The sequence below is a fragment of the Bubalus bubalis genome, chromosome 2 (genome assembly GCF_019923935.1).
Source record: "Bubalus bubalis isolate 160015118507 breed Murrah chromosome 2, NDDB_SH_1, whole genome shotgun sequence".
NCBI lineage: Eukaryota > Metazoa > Chordata > Mammalia > Artiodactyla > Bovidae > Bubalus > Bubalus bubalis.
This window is the reverse complement of record NC_059158.1, coordinates 164,404,763-164,422,619: the sequence shown is the minus strand read 5'-3', so window position 1 is coordinate 164,422,619 and position 17,857 is coordinate 164,404,763. Positions and strand designations below refer to the sequence as shown.

Genomic DNA, 17,857 nt, shown 5'->3' with positions numbered 1-17,857 from the left:
TGTCCGGGCCTGGCTGTACAGGCATCCAGGGCAGGAGGGCCCCTTGCTCAGCAAGGAGGGGTCTCGCTAGTGCCCTCTGGGCCTGAGGACCAGCCTCCTCTAAGGGCCAGTGGCAGTGCTGGGGCTCGGGAGAGCTGGGCTCTGGGCTTTGCTCTGCAGCTGTGGGTCTACAGGCAGGCACTTGATCTCTGGATGCTCCTGTTTTTTCATCTCAAACGAAACTTCCCGTCTGCCCCACCCCCATAGTATACAGGGCTCAGAAGGCATTATGGCTGTGAATATGCTTTTAAATCCATAAGCCTGGGGAGGTGGGTGGCTGTGACCATGGAGGGCAGCAGCGGGGAGCGTTGTGCTAGGGAATCCATCTGCGTCTTCACTGGTGGTGGACACATGAGTATCCGTGGGGGATGAAATTGCAAAGAGCTGCACACGCACACGCACACACACGCATGCGTGTAAAACAAGTGCATGGGAGCCTGGGCCAGTGGCAGTTTTCTGGGTGTGGGTCTGTATCCTACCATCATGCAAGATACTATCATTGGGAAATTCAGGTGAAAGGTAGAAATATACAGGTAAAAATATATGGTGTTGCAACTTCCTGTGACTCTATCACTATTGCAAAATAAAAAGCTTGATTTCTTTTTCAAGTGAGGCCCGATAGGAATGGTTTTGTTTTCTTGAAAGAAAACCTTGTTTGAATTACCTGCCTAAACTTAGGAGCTTACATCTCCAAGCGTTGTCACTCAGCCTTAGCTCAGGTTTTCTTACCCGAGTCCCCATCCACCACCTCCTCCAGGGCATGGGGTATGGGGGGCAGCGCTGGTCTTTGGCACCAGCGGGCACCGTGACCTTTAACAATTCCTTTCTCACGTCTGGTTCTTGGTTGCTTTATTGGGAAGTGAAGGTGCTTTCCCACCCCCATTCTTCCACTCCCACTTGCCATCATATTCTAGGAGTCTTGACCCTGTTGACACTTGGAGCAGAGGAGAGAGGTGGGGGTTTGGGAGCTTGAGTGCCTCCCTCTGCACCCCAGCTTGACTCTTCTCTAAGCAGCCTCATCTGGGGCCACCAGCCCCAGAGGCCTACCCGCCCCCGCCCTCCCACGCTGGCTCTCACTCTTGTTTACACAGCATGAAACCTCCTCTTGAGTTTGCAGTTCGTTCACCTGTTGGAAGCACAGGAGGACTAAATGCTTGGAACACACTGTGCTGCCCTCGTTGGAAGCCCACAGAACTCTTGGTGATTTATAACTTCAGAGCAAACCACCCATAGGGTTCCTGGCCTCTCCCAGGGCCGGCCAGGCCCTGCCGGCCAACACCATTTTAAAAGAGCAACTAGATTCTTGTTTGTTTTCCCGCCAAGCCACATCCATGTCAGGTAGTATTTCTAAAATGTTAACAATATCGGCCGGTGGGCAGCCTCCCCCGACCTAAAGTTGCTCACCGTCAGTTCACACGACAGACTCTTCCAGGGGAGCCCGGGTGGGCTGTCAGGCCCTGGTTTGGGCTCAGCCTCTGGGAACTCAGGATGGCGGTACGTGTATTGTGGAGGGAGGTGAGGCAATCCAGGGCAGGGGAGGAGGACCTGCCCTGACCTTTTCTGAGGAGGGGGCCGGGGCTGGGGCCGGTGGAGGAGGCTGTGCAGCTGAAAGGAACGAGTGCCAGGATTGGGCCCTGATGGCGGCTGGTCCCTTCATCATACAGGGGGCCTGCCCGCTCCTGCTGGGCCCGCCTCTCAGAACCCACGAGGGGTGGGGTCCCCAGAGGCCTCACAAAGGGCCGGACCGTGGGGCTGTCACCTGCCCTTTTCCAGAGTGACCGTCAAGGTGACCCTGCTGGTTGTTTTAGAACAGTGTCATTTTGAAAGGACCCCCAAGTGAGTTAGACGGATCTGTAAGTCGAGCTCTCTTGTAGGCACACATTTCATCCTCTATGACTTCTTTCCCTCTTTTCCATGCCCTGAAACCAGATGGAGCGCATACAAGTCACTCGTGTAAAATAAAGCTTAGTGAAAAGTGAAGTTGCTCAGTTGTGTCCGACTCTTTGTGACCCCCATGGACTGTAGCCTATTAGGCTGCTCCGTCCATGGGATTTTCCAGGCAAGAGTACTGGAATGGGTTGCCATTTCCTTCTCCAGGAGATCTTCCGGGCCCAGGGATTGAACCCGGGTCTCCTGGATTGTAGGCAGACGCTTTACTGTCTGAGCCACCAGGGAAGTCAAAAATAAAGCTTATGTCGCCATAGAATGAATCCCCTTTGTGAGCTTGGTATCAAGTAAAAATCACATTGTTCTTGGATGGTGGTGCATGGCAGTTTTTCGTATTCTTTCTGATGTTTCTTGATACCTTTTTTTTTTTTTTTTTCAAAATAGAGACAAGAAATTGAACTATTAAATCTTTGTCAGGAAAGGAAATAGCGCTTCAGAAGAAAGAGAGAGAGATTAGGGAGAGTCCTTGGGCTGATTCCCCCATGGGTACATAACTGATGAGGGGTCCAGTCTCCCTGTTGGCCTGGTGCCAGGACCTCTTCCAGGAGAGCGAGGCCTACACAGGGAAGGTGTGGAGAAGCCCAGGGAGAGGCCTGTTTTCAGGCAAGACATAAGTTGATCTCGTTTGTCTGTGTGCTCAGTCATGTCTGATACTCTGCGATCCATGGACTGACTGTAGCCCGCCAGACTTCTCTGTCCATGGGATTTCCCAGGCAAGAACACTGGAGCGGCTTGCCATTTCCTTCTCCAGGAGATCTTCCCAACTCAGGGATCGAACTTGCATCTCCTGCATTGGCAGGAGGATTCTTTACCACTGAGCCATCTGGGAAGCCTGCAGTTGATCTTGAGGGGTTGTGAATGGTTACGTATCATTTTCCACCCTCCCCTCTTTTCTTAACAGGAGGCCGCTGAAAAATCAGATGATTTAATCTCTTGCTCCTCATACTCATCTTTTTTATTATACTGTTCTTATTTTCCATACTACAGATGATATTTTTTTTTTTAAAAAGAAAGCCTTGAATTCTTATGGAAATATCTCTGCATTTTCTCCTTTCTGCTTCAGGAGTCGGTAAGATGTTAAAGAAGATCAACAAGGCCATCGTCTCCAAGAAGAATAAAGACATTGTGACGGTGGCCAACGCCGTGTTTGTGAAGAATGACTCTAAGATGGAAGTGCCCTTCGTCACGAGGAACAAGGATGTGTTCCAGTGTGAAGTCCGGAATGCGAACTTCGAGGACCCGGCCTCCGCCTGTGCGTCCATCAACGCGTGGGTCAGGAACGAGACGCAGGGTGAGTGGCCACGGGTCCCGGGGCGAGTGGGGGTGGTTTTCTGCTTTGTGTAAAAAGGCGTGAGTTAGGCTCTGAGACCCTATCTGGGGTCAGTGAGTGCAGCGGCCTGTCCGTGGTGAAAGCCCTGGACCCTACTGACTGCACCATCCTCTCCCTCTTAGCAGCCCCACGGCTCAGTCTTCTTCCTTCCCTTTTCCTGCTGTGGGCACAGCTCGTCCCCACCCCCACCCCCAGGGACTTGTCTCCCTGTGGCTCAGGGACCAGGGCAGAATACAGCTCCAAGGATTCTTTTTCTTCCTCGATGCATCTCATCTCCAGGTCCCTGCCCCCAGGCTCTTGTCTGTTCTGCAGATTTTTTTTGCTCATTTCTTCCTGCTTCTATACTTGCATCCCCCTTGCCCAGAATGTGCTTCTCAGCCTGTAAGGTTCAGGACTGAGCCCTCCCCACACCTTCCTGCTTCTCTTTATTGAAGTATAGTTGATGTACAGTATTATATAAGGTACGGTGTACAGTGTAGCGATTCACGGGTTTTAGAGGTTGCGCTCCATGTACGGTTATTACAGAATATTAGCTATATGCCCCGTGCTGTACAATACATCCTTGTAGCGTATTTTCCACATATTCGTTTGGACCTCTTGGCCCCCTGTCCCTGTGTTGCCTCTCTCCTCCCCTTCCTCCCCTCTCGCCTCTGTCATCGCAGGAAGTAGGTGTGTTGGTGGGTTGTGGTTGGCATGTGCTTACACGACCGTGCCCTTCATTGATAGAGCACGTCCACCATGATGGTCATTTGTGCATGTGCGTCCCTTCCCCTGTGAAACTGAAGAAATGTCTGACGTCAGTGTTTTTAGCCTGTTCACATGGGAAGTGCAGTTTCAGGTGGAAACATTCAGGAGGTGGGATAGGCACAGAACAACAGGGAAAAGTTAAGGCTAGAAACAGAGATTTGGAAACCATCTTTCACAAAGAGGGGAGTTAAGGTCATGAGAGTGGAAGCAAAAGAGACTCAAGAAGGAGAATAAGCCCAAAGAGGAAGCTTGGAGAAACTCTCTCTCTTCCGGTCACATCTCTCAAAGCATGGTTCCAGCCTCAGAATGGCCCGGGGCATGTGCTTAGAATTCTGATCCCTGGACCCCCAGTCTGCTGAGGCAGAAGCTCTGAGGCCGGGGCCTAGCCTTCTGCCCTAAAGCAAGTTCTCCCCTAGTCTCCCTCCAAACTTGTCAAGGCAAATGTTTGCAAACCACATGAGGGGCTAGAAAAGATGCTCCAGAGGGTGGAGGAGAGCCAGGGTGGTGTTGGTAAACCCGTGCCATCCCTTCTCAACAGGACCCTGCACGGTGCAACCTAGGCTCCCTTCCTGAAACCACGAAATGATCAGGAGACCAGCGAGTGGGAAGGGATTAGTGTGACTTATGAGCCTGTAGGACTGAGAACAGAGGCAGGAAGCTGATGGCACTTAGATGCGGAGTGGCTGTGTGATGTGACATGTCAGATCCCACCTAGTCTTCTCCTCTGCTGTGTCCTGGGAGCAGTAAGTCCCTTAGGATGCCGCCCGACAGTTTCAGGCCACTTTGAACACACACTGACTCAATGCATTGCTCATAGCATCTGGGGAAAGGAAAGCAGTAAGGCTAAACAAGCGCTCTTCAACCCTGCAGACCTAACACCAGCTGTCAAAAGAAGATTTTCATACTCTCTTGAAGTGAAATGCATAGCTCCTGTAACCTATGCACACATACATAAATTTTAAAAAATTAATATAATGCCAAGCTGTAATACTAGGAAAAACAAAAGTAGTTTATGGATGTAGTTCAATAGGTAAACCCTTGGGTACAGCCACCCCTGAATATGCAACAGAATCTTAGAATAAGAATCGACATGGGAATTGACATTCACACTGACTGTGAATTGACAGCCACAAAAGCAGAGTCAGGCCCGCTCTACTCGTGACATAAAAACCACAGGCTGTGTTGCCATCACTGATGCAGTTTTTTTCTAAAACACTGCAAAACTCGTTGTAAATTTCTGACCAAAACAAGTACAGGCTCCTCGGTTTGTGTGGTCATCACTTTCCTGGCAAACTCAGTGTCCATCAACAGTACGCAAAATATATGGCAGAAACCAACACAATACTGTCAAGCGGTTATCCTCCAATTAAAAATAAAATATTTTTTAAAAAGATACTTCATGTTTACAAGCAAGAAAAGTGAGGTTCTGGGCTCAGATGACCTTGAGCAGGTTTCTCAGCAACATGACTCTGCAGCGGAGTGTTGGAAAGTTATGCCGGAAGCAGGACCGTTCACTGCGTGGGGCTGTTTTGAACATTACAAGACAGGTAGCATCTCTGGTCACTGTCCACTCAGCCAGAAACACTCCTACAGATTTTCAGACGGCCCCACTCAGAGGCACTTGGCTACGTGCGAGGTCTCAGAGAGACATTGGAGGTGAATCAGTCCACATGTGGAAGACCACCACGTGGAGATGACAGATCCTGCCCTGCAGAGGGTGGGGGAGACTTTCCAGTGTGCCAAGGTTATGGTGACGGCTTGCCTGGGACACCCTCTCTATGGCCTTGGACCCAGCCATGCGGGCCCCCTCCCAGTCTCTCGGCCATCCTGTCTCCAATCACAGACACCCCCGTGCATCCTGCTTCCTGGAATGCTTTCTCTCCCCAATAGCCCCTGACCTGTTCATTTTACACTATCTCATGAACGGCATAGCCCTTACAAGCCTAAGTGCCTAGTTTGAATATCAGTTCTGACACCTACTGGCCGTGTAACATCAGGCCGGTTACTTAACCTCCCTGTGCCTCAGCATCCTCCTCTGTAAAATGGGGAGGTGATATAATAGTGGTACCGGACTTCCCCGACGTCCAGTGATTGGGACTCAGTGCTTTCACTGCTGAGGGCATGGGTTCGATCCCCGGTGGGGGAACTAAGATCCTGCCAGCCTCATGGTGCAGCCAAAAAAAGAAAGACTGAAGGAAAAATAAATGACAGTGGAGCCTACTAGAATTCTTGTAATAACATTAAGGCTGTTATGGGAATATGAATAATACTCATAAGGCATTTAAACTTGACACTTTAGAAATAATGTTCAGCAAATGTGAGCTATTTTTACAGCTGTGGGTTCACGTAATACTTCCTCAAGGAGCTCACCCATCTCTGATCTCACTGACCAGATCGCATCCCCCTCTTACTTGCCTTCATATCCTTAAGTATCCGTACTTTTACTGCAGGATATTTATTACAATTGTATTTCCAAGTCACTTATGTCAGCCTCCACCTCCCTCTAATCTATAGCTTTTTGAGGGACAGGGTTTATTTTTGTTTTGTTTTCTTACCTAAAAGAATTCCTGGCGCACGGTAGGCAGGCATCAAAGAATGAATGCATGGATAGATGGATGGGTGGATAGATGATGGATGCATGTTCATGACAGTTATTGATGGCAGGTCCCTCCTTGCCTCTAAACCATGCATTTTTTTCTTCTTATTTCTTTGTGCTCCCTTATTATATCTTAGTTCTACCAATAGCAGTTGTCTTGTTTAATTGCTAGGTTGTATTTGACCCTTTTGTGACCCCCACGGACTGTAGCCCACTAGGCTCCTCTGTCCCTGGGATTTGCTAGGCAAGAATACTGGAGTGGGTTGCCATTTCCTTCTCCAAGGGAATTTCCTGACCCAGGGATTGAACCTGTGTCTCCTGCATTGGCAGGCAGATTCTTTACCGCTGAGCCAGCCTAAACCTAGTGGCAGTAAGAGGCTTTATCTGTCTCAGGAAAAAGGGCAGAAGAGGTTGCTTCAGACTCTTGGTATGCACCAACAGAGTGAACGTAGCGTCTTAGGTGTGATTTTTCAATAATTGATGACGGGGTGCTTGCTCTTGCGCAGCTCACAGTTTAGTTGAAGGAGATAGATGTTACATTTGGCTAGAATAAAATGCTGCCGTGTAACAATAGTGCTGAGCATTGGGTTTTATGGAAACTCCTGGGAGATGGGAGGAGGGTCAGAGAAGAGTTGTAAGAGGGGACCATTGAGCTGTATCTCAAAGGTATGTAGGAGTTGGACTGGATGGATAATGGTCCCAGCGAAGGCAAGACACCGCTATTGGGAAACTGACTCGCTGGAGCACAGAATTCTCACTTCCTTTCCACAGGATCCAATGTTCACAGAGGCCGCTTGCATAGAAAGATGGCTATTTATAGCGCTTGTGTTCTTGCAGATCCTGCTATAAGGGGGCGTTGGCGCCCCCTGGTGTAAGTAAAGAGCAGTGATGACACTGACTTACTGAGAACCCTGCGGGTCAGGGTATCCATCCTGGTGTGCTTCTTAACGATGACTCACATAAACATCTATTTATTGTCCGTCTGAGTCTTCTTGAGCTTCATCTAAAAGGACTTAAAGCTCTCTCTGCTGAATTAGATAGTCTTGCTTCTTCAGAAGCTGTTGGTTTTATTCCCACCGTTTAAGGTATTGTAACAGGCATTTATATTAGGTACTTTTTGGATTAAAAGCTACAGTGAACTCATTTTTAATAGTTTTGGTATTAGTGATCTCTCTTAAACCTGTACACACTCAGAGAGACAGATACACACACATACACAGGTGCACACACACACTAACACACAGTTGAATCTTTAAACGCCAAGCAAAAGGAACCTAAATGAAAATCCAAAGCTTCAGGCAGAGATAGCACTTGAGGGGGATCTCCATGCATTCACAAGAGCATCCTGAAACCACAACAGCTATGTTTGCTCCTTAATCCTGCACAAACAAGCTGGACCATCCCAATGCCTTGTGAAGAGCTCTTCCTTAACAAATAGTTTTTCCATACAGACAGACCCTGGTTCTTTTTAATCTCTGTAATATGAGCCTAGACGGATCCCTGACCCATCAATATAGACACCGATTTTAGTCCTACCTCTTCTTTAAGTAGCTTTGTAATAACCAGGGATTCCAAACTAATGCTCCACATTCCTAAAATCTTAAGAGAAATTAAGCATTTAGCTTTGATAACATTGCATAGGCTGAAATGTTCCTTTATTTTTAACTGGGATTAAATCAACCCAAGAGTTAAAACAAATCAACATGACACCAGTTTATCTTGTACCAACCAAAGCCCTCAATGGCAGTCACATGTGTCAGTTATTATCAAACACAGAAATGAATTAATGAGTATAGCTTATGAGGATAAGTAAAATGTTCTTACGGAGAAGGCAATGACACCCCACTCTAGTACTTTTGCCTGGAGAATCCCATGGATGGAGGAGCCTGGTAGGCAACAGTCCATGGGGTCGCTAAGAGTCGGACACGACTGAGCGACTTCACTTTCACTTTACACTTTCATGCACTGGAGAAGGAAATGGCAACCCACTCCAGTGTTCTTGCCTGGAGAATCCCTGGGACGGGGGATCCTGGTGGGCTGCCGTCTATGGGGTCTCACAGAGTCAGACACGACTGAAGTGATGCAGCAGCAGCAAAATGTTCTTAAAACAGGGGGCTTGTAGGGAATGAGTTATAAAATCATTTTTTTCAGTGTTCTTGTCTTGTGCTTTTATTAGATATATTCCTTTGATTATTTTTGATGCTATTATAAGTGGATTTGTTCTCATTTTATTTTTTAATTGGTCATTCTGAGTGTACAGAAACAGAGATTTTTAGTATGTTGCTCTTATATCCTACAACTTTAAAAGAATTTCTTGATGAAAAGTTTGGTGACTCTAAATAGAGGGTCTCTGAAGTCTTTTCTAGTTCACTGATTTTTAATTTTTTTTCAGCTTTTAATTTTTAGTGAGGAAAACAATTAGAAGGACAAGAGGATATTGTGAAAGGTCTTTTAGAAATCTTTGAATCTTAAAACTTGTTAGATTTTTTCATTCCCCCTGACCCCTCAGCTGCCTTTGCCTGCTAATGGATGTCCGGTCCCAAGTGTCCTCCATGTCTGTTCTCTGCCTGCACAGGTATGATCGACAATCTGCTGTCCCCAGATCTTCTCAACGGCGTCCTCACCAGACTGGTCCTGGTCAACGCAGTGTATTTTAAGGGTTTGTGGAGATCACGGTTTCTGCCTGAGAACACCAAGAAGCGCACATTTGTGGCAGCTGACGGGAAATCCTACCAAGTGCCCATGCTGGCCCAGCTCTCTGTGTTCCGCTGCGGTAAGTTCACGCTGGGTGAGGCTGTGTTCTAGAATGTGCCAGCCGTGGAAAGGCCCTCAACTGTTGTCACTAAGTTCAGGGGCAGTCTTCCCTTTTAGTTTGTAAAAAGCACGGGGGAGGGGAGGGCAGGATTTTTTAAAAGCTCATGGTAAGTCTTGGCATTATTTACAAAGGTTATGTATTACTGTGGGCTTTCCTGGTGGCTCAGTGGTAAAGAATCTGCCTGCCACTGCAGGAGACGTGGGTTTGATCCCTGGGTTGGGAAGATCCCCTGGAGAAGGAAATGGCAACCCCCTCCAGTATTCTTGCCTGGAAATCCCATGGACAGAGGAGCCTGGTGGGCTACAGTCCGTGGGGTCATGAAAGTGTGGGACACCACTTAGCGACTAAACAGCAACATGTATTAATATGTAACACATGCATCCCTTTTAGGTTGAAATTTAAAGATAAAAGGACAATTTAGGACGCAAGAAGTATAAATGGACAGTAAACGTATGAATGCATTGTCAACTCATCATTAGCAATCTTACATTACCAAATTAAAAATGAAAATAAAAATTAGATTTATTTTCCACTGATCAGATTAGCAAAAATTGCAAAGATTGACAAGGCCAGCCCAGTCATGACTCTGGTGTGGGGGCACATGGGCGCCCTTGAGTGCTGTGGGGCTGGGGGGGCTGTGGTCTGACTGACTTTCTAGAAGCTGAGCCCCAAGAGTTTCACACCAAGGAATTTATAATCTGAAGATAATCACACACTGGCAAACAACTAGAAGCTATACACGTACATGTAGTGGAACACACATGACAATTAGATTTATGTAAGTAGAAAGTTATATAATATGTGGTTGATTTCAGAAAACAAGTTACAGAACAGCAGATGCTGTTTCATCTCATTTATGTAAAATACTTTCTATATATTCATACAGTCATGTCTTGGAGGATGTTCAATAAGATGTTAAGTGGTAGTATTTCAAATGATTATTTTTCTTTGAGTTTGAAAAATTTTTAAATGAGCATATGTCAGTTTTATAGTTGTGGGGGGGCAGGGAATGACCCATTTCTGCCCTCATTACCACAGAGAACTAAGGCTGGTGATTATTTTATAAACCTGCTTTCATTGAAATACTTGTGGTCCAGTTAAACTACCTTTTCATTTATAAGTTAACCTTCATGTCTCCAGTCTGTATGTGGACGTGTGGGTCCCAAGCACTCCATTTGCATATACAGTGTGTATTAGATCAGGCACTTCTCTTCATGTCTCTAGCTGCCTAATTCTTTAGATTAAGGAATGACTCACGGGAGGGACGCAATAAACAGTCACTTTTCTTCCTCTTGTCATTTATTAAGCTTCCAGGTGGTATTTTGTCGCCCACTCAGTACATTTTTTTAAAGATAATACGTATTTAAAAGTCCTACAGAAAGGTGTCATGCAAAGAAACTGAGGAGAATAAAAATCTCTCGGGAATTCCCTGGCAGTCCAGTGGTTAGGTCTCCACACTCTCATGGGTTCAATCCCTGGTCAGAGAACTAAGATCCCACAAACCACATAGCAAGGCCAAAAAAAAATGCAAATAAATAAAATTTTAAAAATAGAAGGCTCATTTTGTCTATAAATCACTTGCAGGTTACGTTTCCTAGGAAAACATCTTTGGAACACTAGCATTGCCTCTAGCTCCTATCTGAAGAAAAGCTATTTTGTTTTAGATCAGTATTTATACATTCTAATAAACCAAATTGGAGAGGGCCTCACTGTATATTTCTATTGCTGAAAAATAATGAATAAGTCAGGAAAGATTCAAATGCAAGGCTTCTGTAGACATTCCCATGAAGATGAAAATGTTTGTATTCGTAGGAATTTCTTGAACGTGTAGGATGTTTCCTGGGAGGGAGTTATATCTCCAGGTGGCTTCTCGATTAAGAACTAATTTATCTAAGAATATGTGTGCGCTTTACAGAAAGTGAGACAAATACATTCTTACAGTCCACGGTGTGGGGAATCTCTTCCCCGCCTTCTCTGATTCATGTTCTCCCTCCTCCCCTCCCTTCTGAGCCCCCAGGAGGCCGCATCAGTGGGTTTCCTTGCCCCGGGCTTCCTGTTGGTTGGCTGATGGGGTGAACCAGCAGGTGGCGGAGTAAAGGGGGAGAGCAGGGTCAGGCATTGGCACCCCAGCGCTCTCCCTGCATCACCGGGGCCGCCTCATTCCCCAAGCAAGGTCTCCGGCTGTCAGGACCTGCCCAAGGGTCCTTTGTCTCTGGGCCACCACCCCCTCCCCTCAGCCCTCCCCGCCTAGGGCTGGTAATGGTGCTCAGGTTTGTGGCCCAGGGTACCATCCTATGACTCCTCTGTGTCCTCCCCTTGCTTAATAAATGGTCCCTCCATGAATTTAATTGCCCCCGTTTGGTGTCCTGCCTGTTAGCCGTTGGACCCGACTCACCTGTGCTGAATTCAGAGCGGACCATGAAAGTCCTGTCGGTCCTGTTCCCTCCCAAGTCAACACTGCAAGTGGCCTGGGGCCGTCCTCCCTGCCCCACTTTCTTTACCTGGGATTGGAACCCAGGGCCTTCCATGGCATTGTCTGTTCCCAGGTTTCCCCCTTTGGCCGGCAAGGCAGCTTTTCATGGAAAGAGGGGGCCAGTTTGTCTTGTGAAGAAAGCCCAGTAGTCCATGGTGGCCGCAGGCAGGCATTTGTTTTCATGACAGTAGACCGCCCAGCGGGTCACCCATTTTCTGCCTGTCTCGTCACTGTCTGACCACATGACCAGCCAGGGCTGGAGGCAGGCGGTCCTGGCAGTTGGTCACTCACATGGCCTCTGGTGCCTGCTGCCCAGCTTCTCGTGGGCCTCAGCCAAGCTGAGCCATCCTTGGTCACTTTGCTGGAACATTGCTGTTCCATTTACCCATTTATCAGCCTTCCTGACTTTTCACCCGAGATGTCAAGGTCTCTGAGAGGATTCACTTAGTAAAACAGTAAGGGAGAGGATGGAAATAAGAGGGGAAAACCCTTCTGACTTAAGTTCCATAAACTGTAAGTACTTTGAAGGCAGAAATTTTTCCATTAAAAAAAAGCCTTAAAATTAGTGGAAATATATTTCACACTCATTACAAAATCTTCAAACATAACAGTATGTAAGGTAGAAAAAAAATATTCCCCTATTATCCCCTTTCCAGTATAAAAACTCCTATTAAGTGCTTGGTGGATCATTTGAGACCTTTTCTGTGGGTATATAAAATGTCTGTGCAACTTTTTGCATACATGGGATTACACTATAATTTCTATTTGGTAACCTGTTTTATTAGACAATCTCCCTTGGAAAACTTTATGTCACTTCTTTGGATCTGCTTGATCCTTTTATCAGCTACATAGCATTCCACATATCATAGTATCCTCTGGATGGCCATTTACTTTTTTTCTGTAACAGCACTAGAAGGAGCATTCTTGTACATGAATCTTTAGATGTTTGTGTTGGAACTGCTAGAGATAATTTCCTTGGGAATTCCCTGGTGGTTCAGTGGTTAGGATGCTGCGCTTCCACTGCCAGGGCCCTGGGTTTGATTCCTGATCAAGGAACTAAGATCCCACAAACCATGCAGCATGGCCAAATGAATAAATTAATAAATCAATAAAGGCAATTTCCTTGGATAGGAATTGCTGAGTCAAAGTTGTTAACAACCTTTTTATTTTTATTGCTATGAATTTAGACTTAAGAGACTCACTTATTTTGAAAAAGACCACAGAAGAATCCAGACATACATTATATGAATATGTGCACGTGTGTTCTGTGAATACACAGTATGTTTCCAGCTTCCACTCTCCTCTGAGCTTATGGCTTGTACCTGTGTGTCCATATTACATCTCCGCTTAGTTGTCTACCAAGTTCTAGTCCCGCAGGTAGACACACTATTGCCCTCACCATCTGCTTCTCCCCGCAGTGTTCCTTTGCCCAACAAATGGCACCAGTACTCAACCCAGTTGCTCAAACCACATCTCCTTCTCCATCAACTCTCCCCAGACTCCCTTTCCATTGCAGCCTGATTGTAGACTACCATGTATGGTGGATCAACGTGTGCTTCTTTTTCTCAAATATATATTTCAATTTCTATTTAAGAATAGCCTGAACAGTTCCTTAAGAACTCTGAAATCCATAAAGCTGCTTGTAGTAGAAGTAATTAGAGGGACTTTCATCTACAAGGATTTCTTGATACTGAATATTTAAAATATTCTCTCTCATTTTTTACAGGCTGAGAAGGGTTCTTAACACTTAAGAACCGTGGTTATCTCCTCCATTATAGGACTTAAAGTAGGAATCAGAGTACTTTACAGGGCTTTCCAGAAAAACCAGACCATCTGCAAAGCACCACCTACAGAAAGTTCTAAATCTTCTCTGTATTTTCAATGTTTGATTCTTTGCCTGTTCATTAAAAGATTTTGTGGATCACCATTCATCTAAGAGGGCTTCTCTAGTGGCTCAGCAGTAAAGAATCCGCCTGCAATGTAGGGAATACGGGAGATGCGGGTTTGATCCCTGGATTGGAAAGATGCCCTAGAGAAGGAACTGGCAACCTGCTCCAGTATTCTTGCCTGGAGAATCTCATGGACAGAGGAGCCTGGTGGGCTACAGTCCATGGGGGTCACAAAGAGTCAGACACAACCAAGCAACTAACATTTTCACTTTCATTCATCTAAGAGAAAAAACTGATTTTTCCCTCTTTCACCCTTTCCCTTCTCTTTAGAATGAATGGGGCTGCTCCATTCACATCTCTATATACTCCAGGAATTCTCCTCACTGGAGAACACTCAGTCTACTTCCCAGATGTTAAAGGATGGAGGGCCTGGGGCAGAAAGAGGTCTGAGATGGCAACAGGCTCCCTGCTTTGATACAAAATCCCTAGATGCCGCTTCCTCGCCTGGTTCATTCCACCCAGGAGCTGTGCCCCCCTGAAGCAGGTGTGGTTTCTCCTGATGGATCAGTTCTGGCACTCAGGAAGTAAAGTATCTTACAAAGCTGCTCATACCATAGATGAAGGCTTTTTGCTGTGTGCAGCCACTGGGCTGAGCTCCAGGCATGAGTTATCTCATTTAATTTTCACAACAGCTGTGTAAGGTGGGTACTATCATCCCATTTTACAGATAGAGAAACTGAGACCTGGAGTTCAGGAACTTGCCCAAGTCCCAGAGCTAGTGTGTTGGAGCCAGGGTTTGAATCCAGGTCCTCTGACTCCAGATAATTGTGTCTTTAACCTTTGCCCTCTGTAAAACCATGCTGTGAAAGCAGTACTTCCATGATTGGGTGGACAGAGAGGAAAAGTGTTTTTTTACCCTGGTGGCTCAGACGATAAAGAATCTGCCTGCAGCGCAGGAGACCTGGGTTTGATACCTGGGTCAGGAAGATCCCTTGAATGGCTACCCACTCCAGGATTATTTCCTAGAGAATTCTGTGGACAAAGGAGCCTGGTAGGCTACAGTCCCTGGGGTCGCAGAGTCGGACATGACTGAGCAACTAACACTTTCACTTTCACTTTGCACAAGCAAAGATAAGCGTGGAAGGGGGCTGTCTATGGAGTCTTCCTAGCTGACATTTGTCATCTGCTCCTGTGATAAGAAGTGGGGCCGGGGAGAAATGGAACATCAGGCAGCTTTGAGCGACTAGATGCAAATTGATTAGCTGTTATTCACCTTACTGATCAGTTAACGATATGTCCCCTTGAGGCTGGATTCCCTGGTAGAAGTAGCAGCTCTCACCCCACCTGGAACACACTCCAGCTCATAACTTCATTTTTCATGACCCTGATTCTCACCAGAACAGAAAATACTTCTAAAAGTGGTTAATGAACACCTCCGGGTCCTTATTTCATGCCCTGGAGCAGTCCTTTATTAGCAACTTCCCAGATTTCACAGTTTCCAAAAATGAGCTCTACCAGCATAGAAACCTAATGTTTTCTTTGAGAATTAAAAGGTTTATTAGCAAGTGGTTTGTTGTTGTTTTTTTTCTCTTTCTCATCATTTTCAGTTTCTGCTGAGACCATTTTATGATGCAGGGGAAAGACACAGAATCTCATCTTGGATTCTCAGGCAGCCCTGAGACAGAACCTGGGTGAGAGTGAGGTCCACGTGTGTCCTGAGCTGAGACCAGCACCCCAGGTGCCTGGGCAGTTCCACAGGCAGAGGCATATGATGGGAACAGGAGACACCAAGTGACAACCCACGAATTGCTCACATAGTTCTTGCTCAAGGAGAGCCTGTCGTGTCCTCCTGTAGTGTCACGTATTCTAAGAGCTTCACCATTTTGTCATATTACTGTGGCTCATACGGTAAGGAATCTGCCCGCAATGCGGGAGACCCAGGTTCGATCCCTGCATTGGGAAGATCTCCTGGAGAAAGGAATGACTACCCACTCATTCTTCCCTGGAGAATTCCATGGACAGAAGATCCTGGCAAACTACAGTCTATAGAGTCACAAAGAGTCAGATAGGACTGAGCGACTCACACACACACAGCTAAAAGCGTTTCTTACATACCCTGATAGCTCAGTTGGTAAAGAATCTGCCTGCAAGGGCAGGAGACCCTGGTTTGATTCCTGGGTCAGGAAGATCCACTGGAGAAGGGATAGGCTACCCACTCCAGTATTCTTGGGCTTCCCTTGTGGCTCATCTGGTAAAGCATTCCCCTGCAATGCGGGAGACCTGGGTTCAATCCCTGGGTTGGGAAGATCGCCTGGAGAAGGGAAAAGCTACCCACTCCAGTGTTCTGGCCTGGAGAATTCCGTGGACTATATAGTTCATGGGGTCGCAAAGAGTCGGACACGACTGAGCGACTTTCACTTCACTTCACTATGTATCAAAGTTCGCAGTCTCTCCCTTCATCAGGACCTCCCTCCCAACCCCTCTCTGGAGAAAGGGCTTACTGAAGTTCCTTGTCTCAGATGCAGTGATTAGCAACGGTCATCCCCCCAAAAAAGTCAAGTGAAGATCATGAGAGAAACTCACTTTCTCTTTTTTCTCATCCTAAATGTTTTGTCCTTCTTGGTCATTCAGAGGAGGAGGAAGAGGGGCCCAGCATTCACTGGGCACCCACCATGGCCGGGCCCTGCTGGGAACCTTGTTGTTTAATCACTAAGTTGTGTCCAATTCTGCTACCCCATGGACTGTATAGCCCGCCAGGCTCTTCTGTCCATGGGATTTTTCCCAGGCAAGAATACTGGAGTGAGTTGCCATTTCCTCCTCCAGGGGATCTTCCCAAGCCAGAGATCAAACCCACGTCTCCTGCATTGGCAGATGAGTTCTTTACCACTAAGCCACCAGGGAAACCCCGCTGAGTACCTTGTATATGGCTTCTGAATTCATCCTCACAGTGATCTTGTGGGCTACACACTTTTTAACTTTTTATTTTATATTAGAGTATAGCTGATTAACAATGTTGGGATAGTTTCAGGTGGACAGCAAAGGGACTCAACCATACATGTACACGTATCCTCTCTCCCTCAAGTCCCCCTCCAGGCTGCCACTTAACATCGAGCAGAGTTCCCTGTGCTATTACAGTAGGGCCTGGTTAGTTACATTTTTTTCACGCTTTTTATTTTCCTGATCTCTCTGTTCTCCAAACCAGGAGGCACACAGAGGTTAAGGAACCTCACCAGGATCACCGAGGTCTTCTTCTAAAGTTGGAAGTGTTCAAGAAAACATTTCAGAATTCCACTTAATCTAGAAATGCTGGTTTTCCATTCACGTAGTTAATTCTTACAGCTCTCCCATTGCATGGCTAATGTAAAGGTTTCTTGGGATGCTCAGGCATGCTCTGTGGAAGGCTCTTTTCCTGGGATGCTCATGGCCCCTCTGGGCCCCACACCTGCGCCCTGGGCTTCTCCCCAACACCCGCCATGACTGCACTTGTGCTCCCTCTGGTGGGCGATCCTCAGTTGTCCTGCTTAGTTTTGTTTTGAATGTTTCACATGGGATTGTTGTTGTTATGTAGTCACTAAGTCATGTCCAGCTCTTTGTGATCCCATGGACTGTAGCCCACCAGGCTCCTCTGTCCATGGGATTCTCCAGGCAAGGATACTGGAGTGGGCAGCCATTTCATTCTCCAGAGTCTTCCAGACCCAGGAATTGAACCCAGGAATTGTCTCCCGCATTGGCAGGCAGAATCTTTACCACCAAGCTGCTAGGGAAGCCCCTTCACGTGGGATAAAAGGATTCTAAGATCAAATAAATTTAGGAAACCTGGGAATAACTAGAGTTAAACAGTTTTCTTCGGGACCTCTCAGAGCCTTTCTTGGACTGTTGTGTATTATAAATGTGCAAGAAGCATCAAGTGTCCGGAGCTTCCTGGGATGTGGAATTTGTTTTGTCTGCCAGGTGTCTTGCAGGCTGTGTGTTCTCTAGATGACTTTGTGAGAAGTGCTGGTTTAAATCACTCTTGGGTCTT

General features: G+C 46.7%; 1 protein-coding gene across 1 annotated transcript in view; it reads left to right on the top strand.

The window, feature by feature from the left end:
* Window positions 1–17,857, top strand: part of SERPINE2 (serpin family E member 2) — a 70,293-nt gene that overhangs the window by 41,155 nt on the left and 11,281 nt on the right. The window contains exons 3-4 of the mRNA XM_025278349.3: window positions 3,050–3,277; window positions 9,235–9,432. Coding sequence (XP_025134134.1) covers window positions 3,050–3,277; window positions 9,235–9,432 — 426 coding nt within the window. The remainder of the gene's footprint in view (window positions 1–3,049; window positions 3,278–9,234; window positions 9,433–17,857) is intronic.